Raw genomic sequence first — 25,678 nt, forward strand, 5'->3', positions numbered from 1 at the left:
TCCCAGTTTCTCTTGAAATTGGCTTCTGTGTCCTTTTGACCCAACCCCATTAATTCTGAGCTTTCTTTGCTTTGGGGCACAAGGTATTCCAGGTTTGCTGGATGCGTCTCTGCCTCAGACATGGAATTAGCCTCTTTCCCAAGGAGCTGTGGTTCCTTTTAGTGGAGAAGGGTATTTAGAAACCAAGATCTGGAGGTTAGGTGTGCTCAAGCAATAGCAAGTTTTGGCTGCAACACTCTGGGTTTTCTTCTCTTAGTAGTCAAGCAAAATACTTACCATTCAAAAAGCAATTGTTGGTATCAGCAATGTAAATCTCTTTGCTGTTCAGAGATTTCACAGAGAAAATAAAAGTGGTGGACAAAGCAGGGAATGTTGCCTTCTCAATAGAAAAAAGAAAATAATAGAAATTTTCCTTTTATTTTCATATTGATGCTTTACTCAATTATTGATTTCACAATATAGCCAAATGTGAGACGGAGGAATTTGAAAGGGAGAATCCTCTTTTGTAAATATTTTTATATTGAGAGCAGTTGAATTTTCGGTAAGGAATGCCTTTTGAAAACAACCTGTGATGGTTTAGAAGAGCAGACTATGTAGCTACAGTTGGGAAAGCTGTGAGTTCCATGGAGAACTGTATATTGGGAATCACCCTAAGTCCAAGTTGAATGCTTGAAATGTGCTTGTGAAATCAGACAGTGATATTTGAAACTCTAGCCAGTGATACCACTTATCTCAGCAAATTGTGAAGTAAGAGTTTCAGAGAAGGAAATGTTTGTCCCTATTCTTTTCCCATTCCTTTCATCCTGGTGTCCAGTGGTGGTCTTAGGAAGGCTCAAACAATCTGTCTCCTCTTAATCCTGCCCCACTCAGGTCTCAGATCTTCACTTCCTTTACTGGCCGACCACACATAAGCCTTAGGAGAAAGATGTTCTGATGGAGCATATTGTCCACATACTCCAAAATGCCAGGGATATTTCCCCTTGAATAGAGTTCCAGAAAGTGAAATAGTGAAGCAGGGTGCAAGAAGTGGGAATTTGGCCCAAATTAAATTAAGTGCATTTCTCCCTCTTTGTAGGACAATGCCCTTTTTATTATATAATATTAAAATCTTTTTAAATGGGATAAAGGCTTTAAAAAAAACCCTTTCAACTGATTTTATTAATTATACTACTTAATTTGGGGGCCTGTGATCATTTTCAGGGCTTTTAGAGGCTATTGATCTGTCATGTAGGTTTGCAAATATGGTGTTGAGGCTGTGTTGCTACTTGTCAGATAAAGAGGCTGACTACACTCAGTTTAATAAGGTAAATATTACTAGTATTGTGAAGATCATGTTCTTCTCTCTTTCTCTCTTTCTCTCTCTGCCCCCATTCAACCCTTGCTCCCTGCATTAGTGCTTTTGTAGAAGATCCCCAGTTGGTCCTTAGAGCAGTTTTCTTTGGGTGCCCTTTGCCCTTATTTCAGTTTGGGTTCTCCTGAAGTGGACCCTGACACAAGGGTTCAAATGGAAGTAGTTTATTTGGGAAGTGCAGGGAGGGTCAGTAGGCTAGAGGGTAGATGAGACAGGGAAGTACAGGTGGCTGGAACAAGGTGTATTACTAAGCTAACTATCATAGTCAGCATCTGGAACTTAACCCTACACAGAAACCCTGGCAAGTGGTTCCGAACATTTGGAATATGCATACATGGCTCCTGAGCGTCACTGATTGAGGACTGATGGAGAAGAGAAGTAGGTGAAGGGAAATTAACTGTGAGCTCCTTAGGCACAGAGACAGGGATGCTGGGACTTAGGAGCATCCAAAGGGGTCCCAGGCACATGTGTGGAGCATGGCCAGCATCTGTTTCAGCCTCCCACATTCAAGTGCCAGGCATGACATTGGCATGCCAGGGCATTCAGGGGGTCCCCAGTTAAGGAGAGTCATCATCTGGTTATGTCTCTCATCTGCCTGAAATCCTTGAGTGCTTGCTCACCTTTTAGGATAGAGCCCAGATGCTGCTCTCAGCCTGCACACCACCTTGCAGCTCAGCTTTAGGACCCCTAGCACACATTCTCTCTCGCTGTCTGTCTCACACAAATACACAGACATGTGCACATTTTCTCTTCCCCATGTGCCCCCCCACCTCCTTCCTCTGTCCCCATCTCTGCTCACTCTCTCTTCCTACCCCTAGCTCTCCCCACCCCTGCCCCCTCATACCCCCAGAACTCATGCAATCTTCCCTCCACCCCCATGTCTTCCCACCATCCCTCTCCATTTTTATTTCCCACACGTGCACATTTTCTCTCCTTTACACACTCATGTACTCACATGCACCCACTGAATTTTAAACATGCTGAACACTGTACTTGAAAGCACCACATTATTTCCCATCTTCTTCAAGTAGAAGGCCTCTCTCCCTCTCTCCTAAGTCCTGCCTTAGGTCTGTGCCATAGTTATCTCAGTAAGCACTTCCTCCATGGTATTGTCATTGTTTATTTTATTTTTTTTTAATTTTTTTTTAATTTTTATTTATTTATGATAGTCACACAGAGAGAGAGAGAGGCAGAGACACAGGCAGAGGGAGAAGCAGGCTCCATGCACCGGGAGCCCGACGTGGGATTCGATCCCGGGTCTCCAAGATCGCGCCCTGGGCCAAAGGCAGGCACCAAACCACTGCGCCACCCAGGGATCCCCTTGTCATTGTTTATGTGTTTGCCCACCTCACTCTGGGTTCCTCATCTTATTATTTCAATGCTGTCAATGTCTGACCCAGAATGTAGCACATAATAAGCACTCAGTAAGCTTTAAGACTCCCCCCTTGACTGAAAATTAATTCTTCCATCTTTTTCATCTTTGACCATCATCTCATGGACCATGAACAACTATGTGAGAGCTAGTGTTGTCACATTGGTTCTATCCTGTGTTATACCTTCCCAGGAGCATTTCTGTTTAATAACAGAGGCACTTTATAAAGATATAATGTTACTATTTAAAGATGCAATTCTTGTTAAAAATTCAGTTCTTAGATGATATGTGCCTACTGGGGATAAAATTTGAAGAGAACAAATCTTTGAGCTCTCATTTGATTCCTACTGAGCATTGTGACAGGGCATGACCTTTAGCCTTCTGGAAGACAGTCTGTAGCTTATCCTATTTTTTATGAACCAGAATGTATTACTTGTTAATATGCATTAGTTGAATATAAGTAAGTATTCCTCTGTACCTTTTTGTAGAAACTCAGAATTTAAGAGGAAACCCATATACTGGAAAAAGAAGAGAAAACAAAAGATTGTGAACTGTAGTTCTCAGGGTCAAATCAGACAGTTTATGTAACTCTTTATACCAAAAGAGTTGGGTACATGAGGAAGCTGGGCCAGTTGATTTTAAATGTCTGTTCAGTTCTGTAACCGAGAATGTTTATATAATCCTAAGGACCACTGAAAAAAAGGAAGCCTGTTTAAATAGAAGGTAGTGGTGGCATCTTCAGGCAAAGTGATAATGTGATACGGGGAAATTGAAGGAATGTAAGTGGGGGTATGGAAGAAAAGAAGGAAAGAATGGAAAATGAAATGTGTCATGTGCATAGAGAGAAATCCCAGGGACCTGAAAGACCTGGCAGGACCTCCATCTCCTTTTCCCATGACCCCAAATCATCATTAACAGATTTCATCAGTTGAGATAAGATAAAATGGTTTGCACACAGTAAGGAAATGAATAGAAAGGTCCCTCTACATGTAGGTAGGCAGCATCTAGTCCAGTGCTGTGAAGCAAAATGGTAACTGATGGAACAAGTTACCTGATGGGTTGATTCCATGTTCTTAGGTTTATTAAAACAGATTTCCCTAGGGGAGTTGGGAGAAGAGGGAACTGTCCTTAGAGAGGCTATGGACTGGCAGGCACTGACAGGACATGAGAACTTTGCCCCCCTAAAGTAGCAAATCTGACAGATATCTAGGCCACATGGCAAGAAGAGAGCAGGAACCTGTCATCACCAGACAGAAGGATGCAGTATAAGCCCTCATGTATTGTGGAGGTATAATGGGACCTGATCAGAAAAGAAATGGAGAATAAATCATGAAAGACTGATGGGAAAAGCAGATGTGTGCTCTGCTATTTCATCAGACATTGTTAGCTGTGGAAGTTTTGGTAAGACTCATCTATACAGTTTTCCAAAAACTTTTAAACCTAGTACAACCCTTTGTTTATATGCAGATAGAACAGGAGATGGGGGCTGGAAATCCCTGCTCTCCAGTGTTCAGAAGGTGGATTTGATAGATAGTATCCAAGTGTCCTATGTATAAATAAAAGTTAAAGAACAAGGCATTTGTAGGTGGAAATTTGTGGTCCTAGGGGATACAAAGTTATAGTTTGTATCAATTATTAATTTATCATAGCAACTTTGGATTTCAAATACATTGTTCGGTTTTTATTTGCATCACTAATTTAGAGAAGTACCTACAATTCAGTAAATTATTTGGATGCATTGAGAACAATCTAAATTGGACTCATGAAGAGACGTTCCTTACTGTTCTTTATAAAGCCGTAATGCAATTATCAGTTTTTGCTACAGCAAAATGAATTAAACAAAACTCATATATTACATGAGAAAGTACTCTGTCTTTGGAAGATATAGCTCTGCAATGATTCCATAATGAGGAAATCAGGTACAACATGCCTGTTGCATGTTCATAACTGATCTCAAAGAATATGTGAAAATATTTGTAGCCACAGGAATGGAGGATTTTTGTATAACCTATAATTATTTAATAAAGCTCAGTGTTTTTTGTTTTTTTTTTTTTAATTTATCTACGATAGTCACAGAGAGAGAGGCAGAGACACAGGCAGAGGGAGAAGCAGGCTCCATGCACTGGGAGCCCGATGTGGGATTCGATCCCGGGTCTCCAGGACCGCGCCCTGAGCCAAAGGCAGGCGCCAAACCGCTGCGCCACCCAGGGATCCCAAGCTCAGTGTTTTTATTTTATTTTATAATTCACTCCCATTTTTAAGGATGCTTTCCCTTAAAATCTATAAAGTATGCCTTTTGAAAGCTCTTGAGGTTAAAAAGTAAATGTCTCTGAGTCCAAAGAAGTAGATATAGAACAGAAAGATATAAATTGTATTAACTTAATTGCCCTATTTCCTTATCTTTTCTTAGTTTATCGTGTATACTAGCCTTATAAAATTATTGCTTAATCAGGAATCTCTTTAGATCATTACTGTCATCTATCATGTTAATAGCATTTTGATAGAGAAAAAATTCCCTGCTTAACTGTTAATAAAAATGGGGCAACTATAATATCCTTTAAAATATTTTGAGGGAAATAAGTCAATTCTCATTAGGACTGTCTGGTTTTTTGTTTGTTTGTTTTTTGTTTTTTTTTGTATCTCAAATCTCAGGCCAATTACATGTTCAGACTGAGAACTAAGGAAACGGTTTTCCAATTTGGTTATCTCATAGGTGTCTTTCTAATTGCAGTGCATCATAACCTAACTTAGAAAATGTTCTATACTTATCTGTGATGGACCACCATCGGTGAATTTCTTAAGGCTTTAATTAATAACACTGAATCAAAGCACTTTTTATGCCTTGCTTTTAAAAAAAAAAGTCATTTTATGATGGAATCACTTTCATCAATTATAGTACAATAATGAAGCAGACATCTTTATGTAGTTATTAGTGCCAGAGCAAACTTCATTCCTATGGTGTTGATCACTGATGTCTACTATATGTTTTTATTCATAGAAAATGGAATTCATTTCAAGTCGAGGATCTGGCAAATAATATACTCTGTTGCTGTGACTGGTAGGACCATGATACTAATGTAGATACCATACAGATACAAAGTCAGTAGGATTGATTTCTTTTTCTTTAGGACAAAAGTTTTCAGGGTAAACACTGTCTAATGTGTTGTTTTCATACTAAAGTAACTGGATTTTCCTCAGAGTTTGATATAACAAGGTTTTATTCCCTATGTTGATGAAAGATGGTGAGAATCCATCAAATCTTATTTAAAAACCTGTGGCATCTTATAGAACTCAGTTTTTGACATTTTATTTGTGAAATCATCTGTTTTCTAAGATAAGTTTTATTTCTTGACATCAGCTTTTACTTTCTACTTCAGTGTTCTTTTCATGCTCTAATAACTGAAAAATATAGCTGGTTATCATAAGAGCCACCACAAAATCAAAACTTTGTTTATATTTAGAACGAATATGTGGCTCAAATGAAGAAGATGCAGCTACTGTCAAAAGAGAGTCCAGAAGCAAGAGGTGAACAGAAGGATAAAGACAGAGGAAAGGTAATACATTAAAATAATATACCTTCTGTTGACAGAGGACTTCTGGAACATTCCTCTTTTATCTTAGTGTTTTAAATAAAATCATCTTATTACAAAGATCTTTTTGATTAACCTATAAGTATTATTTAAAGACTTTTCCTTACAGAGTATTGCTTTAATGTTTAATTCAATTAAATGTGCTGAAAGGCCATCACGGCAGGCTTAAAAGAGACAAATTCCCAAGAAAACCTTAGTGTCGTTAGCAGGTGAAATTATGTTTGGCTAAATGATGCTTTATAGCTGCTTTTCTCCCCCCTTAGTTCCAGAAATGTTTTAAGTAAAAGGTAAACAAAATGTGGCCTTTTGCTTCTTTTCTTTGTATATATAATTTTGTACATTTTAACCTTTCACAGAGGAAGTGGAAAGAAAAGATTGCATATCTAAGCAACAGACAAAAAGACTGGCAAGGAATACTTAAATAAATTCTGCTATGTATCTGCTGTAATGCAGGCTACTAATCCTGCAGCCTATCTCCATATAAATGATTCTGTTCAAGACCATAGATGTTTTCTCCACTAAAAGCAGTAAAGCTCTTTTAGATGAAATGTCTAAAAACATCTTGTAATAACTTGGAGCATGCTGGCAAGAGTAGTCACTTGTGACTATGTGTGAAACCCCCTCAGCCAGTCGATATTGTAATAAGCAAAAATGGTAGCATCACTCCATTATTCAGAGAAGCCAACAGCGTGCTCGTTCCTTAGGCTGCAGCATTCATTAAGAAAAGCTTACTGGACTGAAAGCTGGAAACAGATGATAACGGGATATGATTTTCATATTTAATGCTTTCCTTGGAAGAGTATGTGTGCTACAGATTGATAGAAGAACCAACTGCTACTTTACTAAAAGACTTTCAGGTTTGCCCTATAGCTACCGATGGAATCATTCAGCCAAGAAATTAACTTTTTCTCCTTTTACCTGCTTTATATATCTGCTAAGCAGGCTGCCTGGCTGCCAGTAAATGTTATTATGCAGTTAACTGTTTGGTATTTAAGACTCTTATCAGAAAAGAAACAGAGGCCACACTATTTTGTTTTTATAGTAGGAGGAAGGTTTTAGTTTTCCTTTTTTCCATGCATTAGCAGGCATTAAGCTGAGTTTATAGGAAGTTTTAGTTTTCCTTCCCAAAGATTAAAAAGTTAAAAAACAGAATTTAGAGCATTCTTTAAACTGTAAGATACAAAACACCAAGGCCCAGCAACCTTGACCTATATAAAAAAGGCCTTTAATGATAAATGATTTCTGTACCATTAGATGTATGCCAAATGTGGTGTGATGTGATAGACTCCTAAACCATTCAGGCAGTGTTTCTGTTTGACATTGGGTCACAAAATAATTGACGTTTTTAATCTATAAACCAGTTTGTTCTTTCTATGCCATTCCTGATAAATGCATTTTAGTATGGCAGTGTCAATGGTACTTAGGTAAAATGGGAGACTTCTTTTTTTTCTATTTGCACTACTGATTCCTTACCTTACATACAGTTATGTAGTCTCCTTTTAAGTTACGTTGAAAATTAGGGCAAGAGACATATAGCTTACAACCCCTTAAAGATGTTACATATAATAATTAGAAGAGAAGTATTTCACTTTATGCTGAGAAGTGTCATCTTCTTAAAAGCTTTGATGATAGACTATGTGTAAGAATCAATTAGGTAACATTTTGAGAAATTTACATCTTGTCATTTTCAATTTCCTATTGATTTTCCATCAATTAAAAGGTAAATACATTTCAGTAAAATGATGAATTGGTTAATCCTTATTATATACCAATTCTAGAACAATTTCTTAGCATATGAGTTAATTTTTTTTTCCCCAGTGGAAATCCACACATCTCTTCTTTAGACAAATGTATTAGTCTCTGTTCCCAGAGATGTCGGTCTTCAGGGACTGGCCTGAAGCACAGTATAGTGTCACCATTGAAGTCAATAAATATGTTCTGAGCAACTGATTTGCGTGAGAAGCCACAGTAGGTCCTACTATGAATTCCAGTGTTTGCCTTCAAGGAGATGCCCTTTCTGAGGCCCAGGGTAGTATGTGATAAATGCTGGTTACATGGGGTAGGCATGTGCTACATGAAGAAAAAAGATGTGCTTCCACTGACATGAGTATCCCAAGGCTTGGTGGAGGAGGTGGCATTTGAACTAGCATGCAGGAATGGGAAGGATGTCAGTCAGGGGGAATATGGTAGACATTCTAAGGTTCAGAGATGTTATGAGTAAAGGAGCAGAAGCAAGAAAGCCCAGTGGGTAGTTATTCAGCCTGGTTAAAGTCTGATATTCTTATAGGGAAGTGGTAGACAATGAGTTTGGAAAGTTACATCATAGAACAACTTAGTACCAGGTGAAGAATTGAGATTTCCTCCTGGAACCCGTGTGTGCATGTATCTATGAATACATGTGTGTGTGTCCATGTATGTTGGGGCAGGTGAAGGCAGGGCTTGTGGATAGAGCAGTGACATCACAGATGTGCAGGTGCAGGAAGATGAGGCTGGTAGTGCTGTGCAGGATGAACTGAGGGAAGGAGTTGATAGAACTGAAGAAATCAAAGTTGGTTCAGACAGGAAGAATTAAGAGCCTAATTTGGAGGTTACCATTGAAGTGGAAAACACTAAGGAGGGGGAAAGGGTTTATCCAATTAGTGATACTTCTGAATTATAAAAGGTAGGATGTCTTTTTTTTTTTAAGATTTTATCCATCCATTCAAGAGAGAGAGAAAGGCAGGCTCCATGCAGAGAGCCCAATTTGGGACTCAATTCCAGGTCTCCAGGATCACGCCCTGGGCGGAAGGCAGACACCCAACTGCTGAGCCACCCAGGCATCCCAAAAGATAGGTCTTTTAAGTGGTTGTGTACTTTTTAACCATAGCAGGAACTTGGATATCTACTAAGAAAAGTCATGAGGTAGTAGTTGTCCATCTTCTTAATGTAAAACTCTAGTTTGGTTTCATAATAGGACATCCAGAGCTTTCATACATCCAATGGCTGCTCTTCAGAGTCATGTGTTCTTTTACAAGAATAAATAATTGGTCTACTCATTCCCCAAGTTGTTTCCACTATTAGTTTACTTAGTAGACTTTTGTTTTTTGGTTAATAGCAAAAAGACAAAGTTGGAGCCCCCCGCCCTCGAATCCTCACAAATTTTACTATAATTTAATAATACTTTCCCTCTATTATATATTGCATTTTTTGTCTTGGGAGTAAACTCTAATTCTGTTAGTCTTTAGGTATGTTCTAGTGCTCAGTTTTTCATATGAGCAATGACTAAAGAATATACATAAAAACACATCAAATCCTATGTACCCAAAAGAGATGCAGATGATATTTGTGAATGAGAGTATAAATTTGGGGGTAGAGATTGTGAAGTTTCTTTGAACTGTTGTACTGTGAAACATATTCTACTAAAAGTAGAACTAAACTAGAGACTTTACAGCTGGATTATACGGCGCTAGGCTTGGCTGGAGGTCATAGGACTAAAGGCTAACTGGGGAGTTCACTTTGCTGTTATAAACCTTCCTGCAAGGGTTACATGGAGAATGGTTATGCAGGTTGATACTTCCACTTCTGATACGAATAGTAACAATGGCTAATGATAATTGCACACTTACTCTGTGCCAGGTGCTACATTAAGCACTTTATATTCATCAACTCATCTAATATATTCAACAATCCTGGAAGTAAATACTGTTGTTATCCTCATTTCATGGCAGGGTTCAGAGGGGTTGATTAACTTGCCCAAAACTACACAGGGAAGCAGAGCCAAAACTCAAATCCAAACCATTTTTACTTTGGCGTCTGTGCTGTTAGCCATCTTGTTTCCCTGCCACTTAGGGTGGTATGGGTGAAATGTTCTTTATAAGTCGGGAGAAATTCCTGATCCAATAAAAACAGCCTGGCCACATCATGCAAAATATTTCAATTACCCATTTAGATGTTGCATTTGTCCCCAACCTTGGGAGAGAGTGAAATGGTTTCAGTATTCCAGCTATGTCGGATGAGCCAAGGAAAGCAGAGTGCCTGTCTCTGAACTGCTCATGTTTCTAATAGAAGGAGCATCTGCTTGAGTAGGCTTGGTGGGGCAGAAGAAATACCTGAAAGCCATACTGAAGAACTTCTAAACGAAAAGACAGATGCGCACCTGGTGCCGTGGTGGAGCCCTGACAGGAGAGGTGGTAGAGTTGTGGTTGGGAGCAGCCCTGATGTAGGGGAGGCACCAGACAAGGAAGACACCCCAGTGTTTCATGATGGAAAGGTTTCACTCCCAGAGGACAGACTGCAGCTCCCAGGAGCAGCCTGACCAAGGCAGGCCATTGTAGGGCCTGGGCTCATCTCCAAGGGCTAAAGTGACCAGTGATATGGAGGGGACACACGATTGAAATAAAAACATCATGGCAAGGGAAAAGGGGTCATAAGACTCTCCTGAAGTATCCATATTTAAAGAGAAATAGATTGGAATCTCATGGAAGTAGAACCTGAGACAAGATTGGAGTGTAAGTGGTTTATCTGAGAGGTGGTCCCAGGAAGCTCAGATAGAGGAGAGAGGAGAGCGATACGACCAGTAGTGTATGACCCAAGTAGGTTACCACTGTGAACACCTGGATCTCAGTTCCATCGGGAATCCTCGGAAGACTGTGTAACACACACCTCAGTGTCCTCGAACCCAGAGGAGGGGCAGGAGAGGGAGGGGCTTATTCCTTAGCTCCTGTCATTGTCTGGTTGTTGTACCTGGCTCCACTCCAGGCTGCTGCACAGCAGTGAGGGAAGCTCCCAGGCCAGTCCTGATGCAGGACTTGATCCAAGGACCTGATCACAACCTGAGCCAAAGGCAGATGCTCAACCACTGAGCCACTGAACTTTCAAAACTACTTTTCAAGTTGCATGGATAGTTCTGGACTCTGAATTCTGTTCCATTGATCTTTATGTATATCCTCATGCCAGTACAGTCTACAATTACCCTAGTTTTGTAATAAGTTTTGTAAGTCAGAAATATTAGGTCTCCAAGTTTGCTCTTTTTTTTTTGGAAAATTGTTTTGGTTATTCTGGGTTCCTCATATTTCCATATGAATTTAGCATCAGCTGGCCAATTTCTGTAAGAATGCCATGCCAATGCCAGTTTTTGGTATACAAGTCTTGTACTTCTTTTTAAACTTATTCTTCTATGTTTTTATGCTATTGTATATAGAATTGTTTTCTGATTTCAGTTTCAGTTGTTTATTGCTAGTGTATAGAAATAATTATTACTATTTGTATATTGCTCTTGTATCCTACATCCTTGCTGAACTTATTACCTCTAATTGTTTCTTGTGATTCCTGAGGGTTTTTTTTTATATGAGATGATGTCATTTGTCAATAGAGATAATTTACTTCTTCCTTTGAAGTCTTGATGCCTTCCATTTCTTTTTCTTGCCATACTATCCTGGCTAGAATCTGCGTGCCTTATTAAGTAGAAGTGGTAAAAGCAGATATTCTTGTGTTAATCCTGATCTTAGGGAGTAAGCTTTTTAGTCTTTCACCATTGACTATGATGTTACCTATGTGTTTTCCATAGAAGCACTTTATCAAGTTGTGGGAGTTCCCTTTTTTTTCCTAGTTTCTTTGTTGCTTTTTATCATGAACATGTGTTGGATCTTAACAAATGCTTTTTCTATGTCTATGGAGATAATCTTTTGTTTTTTCTTCCCCCCTTTATTGGCATAATGTATTACATTACTTGATTTTCATGTTGAATCAAATTTGTATTCATGGCATAAATCCTACATAGTCATGGTATATATAATTCTTTTTATGTGTTCCTGAATTCAGTTTACTAGTATTTTGCTGAGAATTTTCACAACTATATTCATAAGAAATATTAGCTTGTAGTTTTCTTTTTTAAAGACATCTTTGGTTTTGATCTTAGGGACTGGCCTTGTAGAATGAGTTGAGATGTATTGCTTCCTTGCCTATTTTTGGAAGAGTTTATGAAGGGTTGGTGTTAACCCTATAGATTTCTGGTAGAATTAACCAGTGAAGCCTGGTCCTGGACTTTTCTCTGTGGGAAATTTTTGATTACTAATTGAATTTCTTGCTACAAGTCTATTCAGATTTTTTCTTTCTTCTTGAGTCAGTTTTAGTAGTGTGTGTCTTTCCGAGAATTTGTCCAATTTGTCTAGGTTGTCTAATTTGTTGGCATATAATTATTTGTAGTATTCTGTTATAACCTTTTTTATATCTGTAAGGTTGGTCACAAAGCGCTCCCTTTTGATTTCTGATTTTGATAACTTAAATTCTTCTTTTTTTCCTTAGTCTAGCTAGAGGTATGCCAATCTGTTGATCTTTTCAAAGAATCAGCTTTTGGTTTTGTTGATTGTCACTATTGCTTTTCTCTAATTCTGCTCTGATCTTTATTATTTCCCTCTTTATGCTCACTTTGGATTTAACTGGCTCTTCTTTTTAAAATTTCTTTTCTTCTAAGATCTTATCTATTATTTGAGAAAGAGAGCACATGCCCACAGGTGTGCACACATGAGGAGGGGTGCAGAGGGAGAGGCAGAGAGAGAATCTCAAGCAGCCCGTATTGAGTGTGGAGCCCAGTGCAGAGCTTGATTCCCTGACCCTGAGATCATTACCCAAGCCAAAATTAGGAGTTGGATGCTCAACTGACTGAGCCACCCAGGTGCCCCTTCTTTTTAAAATTTCTTAACATGGAAGGTTAGGCTGTTGATTTGAGTTCTTTCTTCTTTTTCAGTATAGGCTTTTACAGTTATGAATTTCCCTCTAAGTGCTGCTTCTTATAGGTTTTAGTATATTGTATTTTCCTTTTCATTTATCTCTAACTCTTTTCCTGTAATTTCTTTTTGACCCATTATTTAGGAGTAATTTTCACATATTTTTGGATTTACCAAATTTCCTTCTTTTTTTTGACTTCTAATTTTATTTCATTGTCATCAGAGAACATACTTTCAACTCCTTTAAATGTATTAAGACTTGATTTATTGCCTAAAATATGGATCTTTCCATGTGCAATTTAGAATATGGATTCTGCTGGTGGTGGGTAGATACTTCTGTATATGTCTGTTAGGTCTAGTTGGTGTATAGTTGTTCAAGTCTTCTATTTCCTTATTGATCTTCTGCCTACTTATCTAGATCTTCTATTTTGTCTGATATTAGTATAGCCACTTCAGCTTTCTTTTGGTTACTATCTACATAGTATATTTTTTCATTTTCCTTTCTTGTTCTTTCAACCTATTTGTGTCTTTGAATCTAAAATGAGTCACTTTAGAGAGCATTTTGTTGGATAATGGCTTTTTAAACATTCACTCTGCCAATCTCTGACTTTAATTGTAGTGTTTAATCCATTTAAATTTAATGTGATTACTAAAAAGTTAAGATTTCGGGGTGCCTGGGTTAAGCATCCAACTCCTGATTTCAGCTCAGGTCATGATCTCAGGATCCTGAAATTGAGCTCCACATTGGGCTCTGTGCTCAGTGGAGAGTCTACATGAGATTCTCTCTCTCTCTCTCTCTCTCTCCCTCCCTCCCTCTGTCCCTCCCCCCACTTTTCTCCCTCTCCCTTTCTATCTCAAATAAATAAATATATCTTTAAAAAATACTAAAAAGGTAGAATTTGATTCTGCCATTTTGTACTTTGTTTTCCATATATCTTTTTTGTTCTTTTAATCCTTCACACTGCCTTCTTTTGCATTAAACATATATTTTCTAGTGTGCTATTTTAATTCCTTGTCATGTCTGTTACTGTGGGTTTCCTGGTATTATAATTAATATTTTAGCTTAAAATAATCTATTTTAGACTAATACTAACTTTAATAGCATGCCAAAATTTGTCTCCTGTATACTCCATTCCTTTCCCACTCCTTTGTGGTGTAGTTGTAGTATAAAGTATGTCTTTATATCTTACGTGCTGCTCATCCACATATATTTATAATTATTGCTTGATGTACTTGGCTTTTCAATCATATGGGAGAAAAAAGTTATAAAAATGGATTTATGCTATCTTTTATGTTTACCAATGTAGTTACCCTTATTAATGCTATTTATTTCTTTTTTTTTTTCATTTTTTTAATTGAAGTATAGTTGACACAAAATGTTACATTAGTTTCAGGTGTACAATATAGTGATTCAACACCTCTATACATTATGCTATGCTCATAGCCACAAGTATAGCTACTGTCTGTCACCATACAGTGCTATTACAGTATCATTGACTATATTCCCTATGCTGAACCTTTCATCCCCATGACTTACCCATTGTATAACTGGAAGCGTATACCTCTGACTCCCCTTCACCCATTTTACCTCTCTCTCCCCTCTTTTCCCGCTGACAACCATCAGTTTTTTCTCTGTATTTATATGTCTGTTTCTGCTTTTTTTTTTTAACAAAAATTTGCTTATTGTTGCATTTATTTTTTATATTCCACATATAAGTGAAATCATGTGGTATTTGTCTTTCTCTGCCTTATTTCACTTACCATAATGTCCTCTAGGCTCTATCAATGATGTTGCAAATGGCAAGATCTAATTCTTTTATGGCTGAGTAATATTCCATAGGGTATGTGCTCATGTGTGTACACATATATACATGCATACACACACACTACATCTTCTTTATCCATTTATCCATACACACTACATCTTCTTTATCCATTTATCTATCAGAAGACACTTAGGTTGCTTCCATATCTTGGCTGTTATAAATAATGGTGTAATAAACATAGGGGTGCATATATCTTTTTGAATTAGTGTTTTTGTTTTCTTTGGGTCAGTACCCTTAGTGGAGTTACTGGATCATATGGTATTTCTATTTTTAAATTTTTGAGGAAATAACATACTATTTTCCACAGAAGCTGCACCAATTTACATTCCCACCAAGAGTGCACAAGTGTTCCTTTTTCTTTCCATGTTCACCAACACTTTTTATTTCTTGTCTTTTTTATTCTAGCCATTCTGACTGTGAGATGATAGCTCATTGTGGTTTTGATTTGCATTTTCCCCAATTATTAGTGATGTTGAGCATCTTTTCATGTGTCTGTTGTCCATGTGTATGTTTTCTTTGGAAAAATGTCTATTCAGGTCCTCTGCCCATTTTTAATCAGATTATTAGGGTTTTTGGTGTTGAGTTGTAGAAGTTCTTTATATATTTTGAATATTAACCCCTTATCAGATGTATCATTTGCAAATATCTTCACTCATTCAGTAGGTTGCCTTTTTGTTCTACTGATGATTTCCTTCACTGTACAAAAGCTTATTTTGGTGTATCCAAATACTTTACTTTTGCTTTTGTTTACTTGCCCACAGAGGCAGACATACTTAGAAAATTGTCGCTAAGACTCATGGCAGAGAGATTACTGCCCATGTTTTCTAGAAGGTTTATGGTTTCAGGGAGGGACAGTATATTTGAAGAGAAGCAAGACCTGGATTCTGATTTCAGCTGAGTGTGTAATGTTTTCTTTCTTAAAATTTGGGCCTCATATTTTCCCATCCATGGAAGAGAGATGTGAATACATCTCCCCATCTATTCTATAGGGCTCTGTGAACTAAATAGTATTAAGTATATAGAAATGCTTTGGTCCCTTTAGGAGAAAAGCACTTAACTTCAAGGTTTCATTATTGTTACTTCCAGTTCTACTTACCATTATGTGTCTGTGATCAAGCCACTGAACCAGTTGCTTCTGTTGCTCCACTCAGCACCTCACCTCTCTTTTTTTTCCATCCCCCTCTCTTTTTAATGAAGAGACAATACTCATTTTCCCCATAGATATGACAGTAAGTTTATTCTTATTTTTTTCTTATTATTTAAATTCAGTTAGTTAACATAGGAGTGCCTGGGTGGCTCAGTTGGTGAAGCATCTGCCTTCAGCTCAGGCCATGATCCCAGGGTCCTAGGATCCAGCCCTATGTCAGGCTCCCTGCTCAACGGGGAGTCTGCTTCTTCCTTTCCCTCTGCTGTTCCTCCTGCTTGTGTGCATACGCATGCTCTCGCTCTCTCCCCCCCCCCCCGTGTGTCAAATAAATAAATGAAATCTTAAAGAAAAAATCAGTGAACATATCATATATCATTAGTTTCAGATGTAGAGTTCAGTAATTCATCAGTTGCATAGAACATGACAGCAAATTTCAATTGCTTTATATGTGTTTAAGATTACTTGAAGATGTTCAGGAAAAACTGCTGTTGTTATTTGCAGTTTGACTGGCAGTTAGGATTATTTTGCACAAATGAGGTATATTTTAATGTAATCCTGAATGTGATTATTTGAAGTTTTTTTTAATATTGTGCATAATACTAGAAATAGAGTTTTGAAACCTCCTCTAGTCCTTTTAATGCATCTTTCCCTTCCTTCCTCCCACTCTTTCTTTCTTTTTGTCTAATATTTCCCTAGCTCTATGAAATCCAAGCTTCTCTGTGAAAAGTGGTTAGAAATTCTAGCTTTTTTTTTAAATTGTAAAATATACTTAACATAAAATTTACCATTTTAGCCATGTGTAAGTGTACCATTCGGTGGCATTAAGTACTTTCACATAGTTGGGCGATGTGCACCTGTTTTTGAAAAATACCAATTCCATAGTTGCTGGGCAATATTTTGTGAACCAGTATTGTTATTCAAATTATATATAGTATGGACCCAGCACCTGGGTGGCTCAACGGTTGAGCATCTGTCTTCGGCTCAGGCTGTGATCCCAGGGTCCCAGGAACAAGTCCCACATGAGGCTCCCTGCTAGGAGCCTGCTTCTCCGTCTGCCTCTGTCTCTGCCTCTCTCTCTCTCTCTGTGTCTCTCATGAATAAATAAAATCTTAAATAAATAAATAGTATGGACTGCATTGTTTTTCTGACTTATTTTGTGGAAGCCACGAGCGAGGTCGGTATTCATTTTGGTGGTCACACTTCCTTTTCTTCACTTCATCTGAGCACAACCTAAACAACCTACCCATTTATCCATAATACATTTAACTCACGTCTCCTTTGGTGTCGCAGGTTGCAAGGCAGGTAGGAATTAACTCGGGGACAGCCGCGTCAAGAGGACTGTATCACCCAGCAACAATCTTTATGGGCCGCCAAATGTCAGCCATGTTGAGCATCAGAGGTTTCCATGCAGAGCAGAAATCTCCCCAGCCCACAAAGAGTGTTTCAATCCCTGACCCACATTCACGCCGACAGCCAGCCCGGAGTGGTGACGTGACAGACAGCTGTGTAGGACAAACTCACAGTGACACACAGCGCTTAAAGAAGTCTGACAAAATAGATGGCAAGACATCTCTTCAGATTGGTGAGAAAATGCCAGTCACAGGCAGCGCATTGTCTGAGGAGGAACAAACTCACTGCTCGCAGATAGGAAGCAACACACATCACGGCGAGAGTAGTTTATCTGAAGGCAAAAAGTCTGCCCAACTCCATTCCCTGTTGCTGGCAAGATTAAGTCCAGAGAACAGAACTACTGATGTAAAGTGTGACAGTTCCAACAGATCAGAGGGATCAGAGGGAGAAATACTGACACAGGAACATATTGAAGTCAAGGAAGAAAGAGCCGGACTGCCAGGTGCTCCCATATCAGCCTCGGAATGCTGCGCATCTGAAAATGAGTGTTCTCAAGAGAAGGGTTCGGCTTGGGAAGGTTGCTCAGGTGGGGTGAGAGGCTGAGATTGTTTGCTGATTTTTATTGGGGTTTAGTTTTGGGGGTCGTAGCAGTCTCCTGTCAGAACGACATACACTCTTTAATTTTATCTCTGTTAGAAAAACAAGCCAGTGACGTTGGCCAGTAAATTCCATTCTAATGAATTCTTGAATATAGGCATGGAAATATTTTACAAGCTAATATGCTGATTTTAAAACCCACTGTGATATTTTAAAATATACTTGTAGTGATTTTTCACATACTATAATTAGTTGTGGGTTGTTTCTACACATCTTTCTTTAGCTGACCAATTCTGCCCTCGAAGCAGAACATGTTCACCTCTCCCTGAAATTAGTGATCGGTAATCTATTCATATCTGCTTTTACAGATCATCTTCCTCCCAGGGACCCAGAGTCACAGAAACCCTTCAGAAAAATGCAGGAAGAGCAGGAAGAGGAAAGTTTGAGCAGCAGCAGCAGCAGCAGCGACCTCACAGTCTCTGTAAGTGAAGATGATCTCATTTTCAAGAGTCCAGAACCACAGCCAAATCCAAGTGACAAGATCAAGGGAGAAGATGGAATAGAGGCCTTAAAATTAATCCACTCTGAGCAAGAAAGAGATGCCCTGTCCACCGAAAAACATAATTGTATTTTGCAAACCCTAAGCTCTCCTGATTCAAAAAAAGAATCCTCCACTAACTCACCAACAAGAGAGTAAGCCATTCAATTTTTTTTATTGTTCTGTTTTTAATTATAGACATTTTTAGAGACCATTCCACTGGGAATGTATTATTGAACCCTTAGCCATAGATGAGTAAGTTCCTTAAGTGTCATGAACAGTCTTGTAGACAAGCTCTAATTTTCTTTCTTTTGTTTTGTTTAATGAAATAGCTTTTAAAGTCTGAATCATGGTGATTGGCAGTTTACAATTATATCCAATCGATCCTTGGTTAATTCGTGAGTTATTTCCCCCCACACCCTGCCCTCCAGCCTTGTAGAAAATAAATCATTTTGAAGTTGTGGTAACAAAGAAGGTGACAAATAGTTAAACTTAACTAGGAGTTCAGCTTTAGAGGCTAAGAACTTTGTATCTAATTAATTTGCTTAATCCTTCTATTCCTTGTCATGGTATCTTATGGTTTAATAAGAGTTTGAGTTCTGCCAAGTGTATTTCTAAGTCAGCTTTCGTTTTCTGAATATAAATATGAAGACCCTGGAATCTTTAATGTTAAATAGGAACAACATCAGTATTATATATTCTGAGCACTTAAAATATCCAACTCATAGGGGCACCTGGGTGGCTCATTTGGTTGAGCATCTGACCCGTGATTTTGGCTCAGGCTATGATCTCATGGGTCATGAGATTGAGTCCCCTGTCAGACTCTGTGCTGAGCAGGGAGTCTGCTTGAAAATTCTCTCCCTTTGCCCCTCACCCCACTCATGCACACACACTCTCTCTAAAGTAAATAAATAAATCTTAAAAAATAATATCTGGGATCCCTGGGTGGCGCAGCGGTTTGGTGCCTGCTTTTGGCCCAGGGCGCGATCCTGGAGACCCGGAATCGAATCCCACATCGGGCTCCCCAGTGCATGGAGCCTGCTTCTCCCTCTGCCTGTGTCTCTGCCTTTCTCTCTCTCTCTCTCTCTCTCTCTCTCTCTCTCTCTGACTATCATAAATAAATAAAAATTTTAAAAAAATTAAAAAAAAATATCCAACCCATAAAAGTTCATAGATGGTTTTCTATTAACTGACTTGTGTAGAGAACATGGAGACTGTTAGAAAACCAATTGTGTAGTGAAAATAGCATCACATCTCTTGTAGGGGTAGAAGGAACCTAAGTTAACAACCCAATGTAGATCTCATCTCTTAAAAATGAGGAAACCAAGGCCAGGGACATAGAGGTGACATTTGAGCCATTGGGGCAGACCTTCTATACAGCTTGCCTCCCAAGCCTCCACACTACCCCCAGAACTTTCTTTCATACCGTGATGGTGTCACTCTTTTCAACCATCTCAGCAACAGGAAAAGCTAAGTGGGCATTCTTGTGTATTAGGGTATATATTCTCTTTTAGAACACTTGTCCCTTTCAATATATTGCTTTTTAACATTCGTAATCTACTTATGTGAAAAGTTCATAGTCTGAATAACTCCAAGCTGACATTCAAGAAGTATTAATTAAGAGCACTCCCAAGGACACAGTACTTGCACTATAGATGGAAGAACTGACAAATTTCCTGTCCTGATTTATTGTGGAAGCAAGCCAAATAGATTTTTCTTGTCATAACACTTTTTTGCCATCAAAGAGGTATAGGTATTACATACTACATCATCAGAAACTTTATTACTGAAGATAACAATCTATTTTGGATTTTGTATTCACAGGCTTCTTTCTATAGCGGTTCATTGGCCAAGTTAGTACTTTGGTAGGCTAACCAAGGGGCTAGTGTATTTACTCAGGATTTAGTCTTTTTCTGAGATGAAAAACATTGATTAGGTGTGTGGAATTAAGAACATACTATCTCCTTTTCTTCTAGATGAATGACTTTTTCCTATGACCTTAAAGCCAAGCTCCTTAGAATTTGGGTATATGGTTTTCCAAAATTTATTAGAAAATATGGGAATTTGGGGAATTTTTAAATATTTGCCTTAAAGAGAATGCCCCCAGAATGAAAGGTCAGTCAGTACTGTTTGATGTCTGTACTATCAAATTTGAGCCTATTGATTTTTTGTGGTGAAAGTACTCACCACGAATAGGTTGAAAGTGGTTTTAAATGATGCTGGTTAACCTGCTGACATTCTCGCTGCTTTAGAGGCCCTACTTTCTCTTATTTGTTCTTTAGCATGAGTTATTCTTCTTTGCACTGTGGGTTATTAGTCTGGGGCTATATCATTGTATTTACACAGCCAACATTGTGACCTCCAAGGTTCATTATCTCAGTTTACTTCAGGGTCTTTTGGGGGCTTGGAGAAAAGTCACTTGAATGAATTTTGGCTAAGAAGGGTGAGGAAGTGGGACACAGACAGACACATAGAAAGATATGAACAGAAAACTGGAACCTCTGATAATGATGATGATAGTTATGTTTTAGCACATCTCTGCCAGCTGAATTGCTGTATTTGAACAGAAAACATGGTCTTAAGCTTCCCGGCAATAAAGGTGAAAAGAAGAGTGCAGTATGCTAAATAGCTCCCATCTGAGGAGAAAACTGAAGCCAAGGACTATTTTTGTGTTGTTTGGTTTTTGTTAGTTTTGTTTAGGAAAAAAGTGAATGGTTTCTTTGAAATATAATTCACATACCATACAATCCACCCATTTTAAGTGTACAGTATAAGGGTTTGGGATACATTACATTACTGATTTATAAAAATTGTACTTATGATATAAAAAACATTTAAAAATTACCATTTTAAGCATATAATTTAGTGACATTTCACCGTAGTGTACAGCCATTGCCACTATTTACAAAAGTCGTTCCTCACCCCAAATATAAACTCCATTAAGCAGTAACTCTCCATTCTTTCCTCCTCCCAGTCTCTGGTAATCTCTAATCTACTTTCTATCTATGAATTTGTCTATTCTGTTGGTAACTAGACAATATTTGATCTCTTGTGTCTGGCTTATTTCTGATCTTAGTATAAGATCTTTAAGGTTTTAAAAAAAAGATCTTTAAGGTTTAAACAGGTTGTAAATATCAGAACTTCGTTCTATTTTATGGTTAAATAATATTCCAGTGTATGGATATACAAAATGTGGTATATTGTGGATATGCCACATTTAATGTTCATTAACATTCATCTGTTAATGAACACTTGGATTGTTTCTACCTAAAAGCCAAGTGCTTTTGAAAAGCTTCATGACTCAATCCTATGGATACTTCCAGATACTGAAAATCAGCCTGTGCTTCATGCACAGCTCCTTTATCACAAGTTATAATTAACCCTTCTCACAAGAAAGCATACTAAAATGAAGCTGAAGGAGAAAACTATCAAAAAGGAGGACCCAGAATCTTATTTTTTAGGAGTAAATCATTTGCTGCAAACGTTGGTACAAAGCTCCATGACTTAAGACATCAGACATTACTTTTCATGTGTTGGGTATGGCCCAGTGTCAGTTGGTGCCACAGAGTAATTTGGCCATATGTCCCTCTTCATCCAGGAGAATAGTTCAACCTGTCACCTGATGCTGGTAGCCGAGTTCCCAGGACAGCAAAAGGGCAAGCCCCAGGGCCCAGATGCTTTATAGTATCTGCCTGAGTCACATTTGCTAGTGTCCTGTGGCTAAAGAAAATCACAGACCCCAGCCTAGAGTCAAGAGGTGGAAAAGTCAAGTCGTCCATCTCTTGATAGGATATGTGGTAGAGTCACATTACAAAAGGCGGGGGGGGGGGGGGAACACAGGGAAAGGAAGTTCATGGTCATCTTTTGCAAACCACCACAGTACTTTAGGACAAATTCAAATGAAGGTAAGCTCAGTGTGAGTCCAAAGGGCAGGAAAGGCTTTGTACCGGTGCTAATGCAGCATCTTGAAAGCTGTCAAGGCTTTGAGTAAGAAGGAGGTAGGCAGAGGTGAGTTAGGTTTGGAGGGAGAGTGCTGGAAGGCTTACAGATGTAGAGAACATGGAGGGCAAGACAGGGTAGAACAAAGGGTGTGACTAAGGCTCACTGAACAGGACTCCTTGAAGTGAAGGAAGGTTTAAAATGGTGCCTGAGACATGGCCGAGGGCAGGCCTAGACTCTCCGGTTAATGAGTCGAGAGTTCATTTTCTATCTTTTGCACACCTGCTGAAGGGTAGTATGGTGAGTAATTTCTTTAGGAGAATTAATATGACATGATTAGTTTCATCAGGATTAATTATCCATGAGGTAGGCAAAATTCTGAGGTGGCTCCCAAATCCTGCCTCCTGGCATACACTCTGTATAATCCCTTTACCTCGAGTGTGGAGTGGACTGTACATCTGATGGATTTTCCTCCCACCATTAGTCTATGTTATATAACAGACATGAAAGATTTTGCAAATATGGTAAAGACTCAAATCAGTTGCTTTTGAACTAATCAAAAAAGAATTATCCAGAGTGGGCCTAACCTAAACAGATCAGCCTTTAAAAAGGGTCCTTATGAAGTTAGAAATACAAAGCAGCTGATATATGCCCCTATTTGCCTTGAAAAAGCAAACTGCCATGTTGGGGAGAAGGCCACATGGCAGGAAATGGTTGGCAGAAAATTCAGTTGCCAACAACCAGTGAGCTTGGAGAAGACCCAGATTTAGGCAAGATTGCAGACCTGGCCTGCACCTTGATTTCTGCATGGTGAGACTGGGCATAAGACTCCACTTACCTGGGTGGCTCAGCAGGGAATCTGCCCTCACTCCTCCGCTGCCCTTCCCCGCTGCTTGCACACCCGCATTCTCTCTCAAATAAATAAATCTTAAAAAAAAAAAAAAAAAAAAGACTCCACTAACCTAGACCCAGACCTCTGACCCATGAAAACTGTGAGGTAAATTTGTGGTCTGTGCAGAATATGTGGTAATTTGTTATGCAGTCATAGACAATTAATACTATCCAATTGAAGAATTAGCATCAAAGATTGTATCTTTGCAAGGATTGTATGAGTAGAAATTGCTACCTGTAGTGACTCAAGGCAGGCTGAATCAGATATGTTCAGGGTCCAGTGTGGTGCTGGGGTGGCAAAGTGGGTGGCCCAGCAGCCATCTGGACTGGGCCCAGCAGCTGATGTGTGCTTTTTCTTGCCGTATACCCTCACCATCTGAGCAAGTACATTTTCAACACATGGCCACATGCAGGTAAGCAGGGATGGAACATGGTAGACTGGTAGGGACCTAGAAAAGTGGCGGGGGGGGGGGCACATCTGCATTACTTAACAAGCAGTTTTTTATGCAAGCAGTATATCTCTGCTTCCTTCTCTAATGAATGAAGCAAAGTATTGAGGATTTTTTTACTTCTCTTTGTTTACAATGCATAATGTTGTATATGCACCTTTACAATATCACAGAATACTTTCACTGCCTGAAAATGCCTTATGCTCTACTTATCTCTCTTTCTCCCTTCCCTCACCCAAACCTCTGGTTACCATTGGTCTATTGTCTCTATAGTTTTACCTTTACTAGAATGTCTTATTTTTGAAATCATTCAGTATGTAGCCTTCTCAAATTGACTTCTTTCCCTAAGCAACATGCCTTTTAAATTCCTTCTTGTCTTTTTTTTATGGCTTGATAGCTCATTTCCTTTATAGTGCTGAATAATATTTTGTTATCTGAATATACCACAGTTTATTTATCCATTTATCTACTGAAGGACTTCTTTGTGACTTATACATTTTGTGAATGATGAATAAATCTGCTATAGACATTTGTGTGCAGGTTTTTGTGCAGACATAATTTTTAAACTCATTTGTGTAAATATCAAGGAGTATAATTGCTAAATTGTGTGGTAAGACTGTGTTTAACTTTGTAAGAAACTGCTAAATTGTCTTCCATGGTGGTTATCCCATTTTGCATTCCCACCAGCAATGAATGAGAATTCCTGTTCCATATCCTTATAAGCCTTTGGTATTGTCAATTTCACTTTAACTGTTCTAATAGATACACAATGGTATATGTTTTAGTTTATAATTTCCTAATGGCATATGGTGTTAAGCATGTTTTCATATACTTTATTTACTATTTGTATATCTTCTTTGGGGAAGTACCTGTTCAGTTCTTTTCCCCAGTTTTTAATTGGATTGATTTTTTTTATTGAGCTTAAGGAATTCTTTACATATTTTGGATACAAGTGCTTTATGAGGGGGATAATGTATTTTGTTCATACTTTCTCCCAGTCTGTGGCTTGTCTTTCCATTCTCTTAACAGTGCCTTTTTCAGTACAGAAGTTTTTTTGTCTTTGTTTTTTGTTTTCTTTCTTTTTTATTTAGCCTCTTCCAGAGTGGTGGATCCCAGTAATGAGTGCTGTCCCCTCCAGGACTGCAGGGCCTAGCTAGTTGGAGCCCCTGCCACCATCTTGAAGCCCCCAAAAGTTTTTTATTTTAACAAAGTTAAACTTACCAATTTTGTTCTTTCATTGTGCTTATGCTACTGTATCTAGAAACTCACCACAAAATCTGAGGTCACCTAGATTTTCTCCTTTGTTATTTTCTAGAAATATTATGGTTTTCCAGTTTACATTTAGATATGTGCTCCATTCTGAGTTAATTTCTGTAAAAGACAAAATGTCAATTTCCAGATTCATTGTCTTTTTGCATGTGGATGTCTTATTTGTTCCAATACCATCTGTTGAAAAGATGATCCTTTTTCCATTAAAGAATTGAATAGTTTGGTGGGTCTATTTCTGGGCTTCTGGGCTTTCTATTCTAAGCCATTTATTGTTTACCAGTACCACGCTGTCTTCTTTATAGTAGCTTTATAGTAAATCTTGAAGTCATGTAGTATCAGTCCTTTTACTTTGCTTTTCTTCAGTACTGTGTTGGCTCCATATAAACTGTAGAATCAATTTGTCAATATCCAGAAAGATAACTTGCCGGGCTCTTGATTGATATTGTATCGAATCCGGAGTTGGGATTCAAAGGGGCACCTGCCTGTCTCAGTTGGTAGAGCATGTAACTCCTGATCTCAGGGTCGAGAGTTTAAGCCCCATATTGGGTGTGGAGCCTGAGAGAGAGAGAGAGAGAGAGAGAGAGAAAGGAAGGAAGGAAGGAAGGAAGGAAGGAAGGAAGGAAGGAAGGAAGGAAGGAAGGAGAGAAGGAGAAAG

General features: G+C 38.5%; 1 protein-coding gene across 9 annotated transcripts in view; it reads left to right on the top strand.

Annotated features, from left to right (window-relative positions):
* The window catches only part of KIZ (kizuna centrosomal protein), a 111,380-nt gene that overhangs the window by 19,030 nt on the left and 66,672 nt on the right, over positions 1-25,678 (top strand). For 6 of the 9 annotated variants that reach the window (XM_072736518.1, XM_072736520.1, XM_072736522.1 and 3 more), the window contains 3 exons: positions 6,185-6,277; positions 17,281-17,926; positions 18,306-18,630. In XM_072736518.1, coding sequence (XP_072592619.1) covers positions 6,185-6,277; positions 17,281-17,926; positions 18,306-18,630 — 1,064 coding nt within the window. The remainder of the gene's footprint in view (positions 1-6,184; positions 6,278-17,280; positions 17,927-18,305; positions 18,631-25,678) is intronic. The other 3 variants (XM_072736519.1, XM_026002329.2, XM_072736524.1) reach the window with 1 other exon arrangement.

The sequence above is a fragment of the Vulpes vulpes genome, chromosome 14 (genome assembly GCF_048418805.1).
Source record: "Vulpes vulpes isolate BD-2025 chromosome 14, VulVul3, whole genome shotgun sequence".
NCBI classification, from domain to species: Eukaryota; Metazoa; Chordata; class Mammalia; order Carnivora; family Canidae; genus Vulpes; species Vulpes vulpes.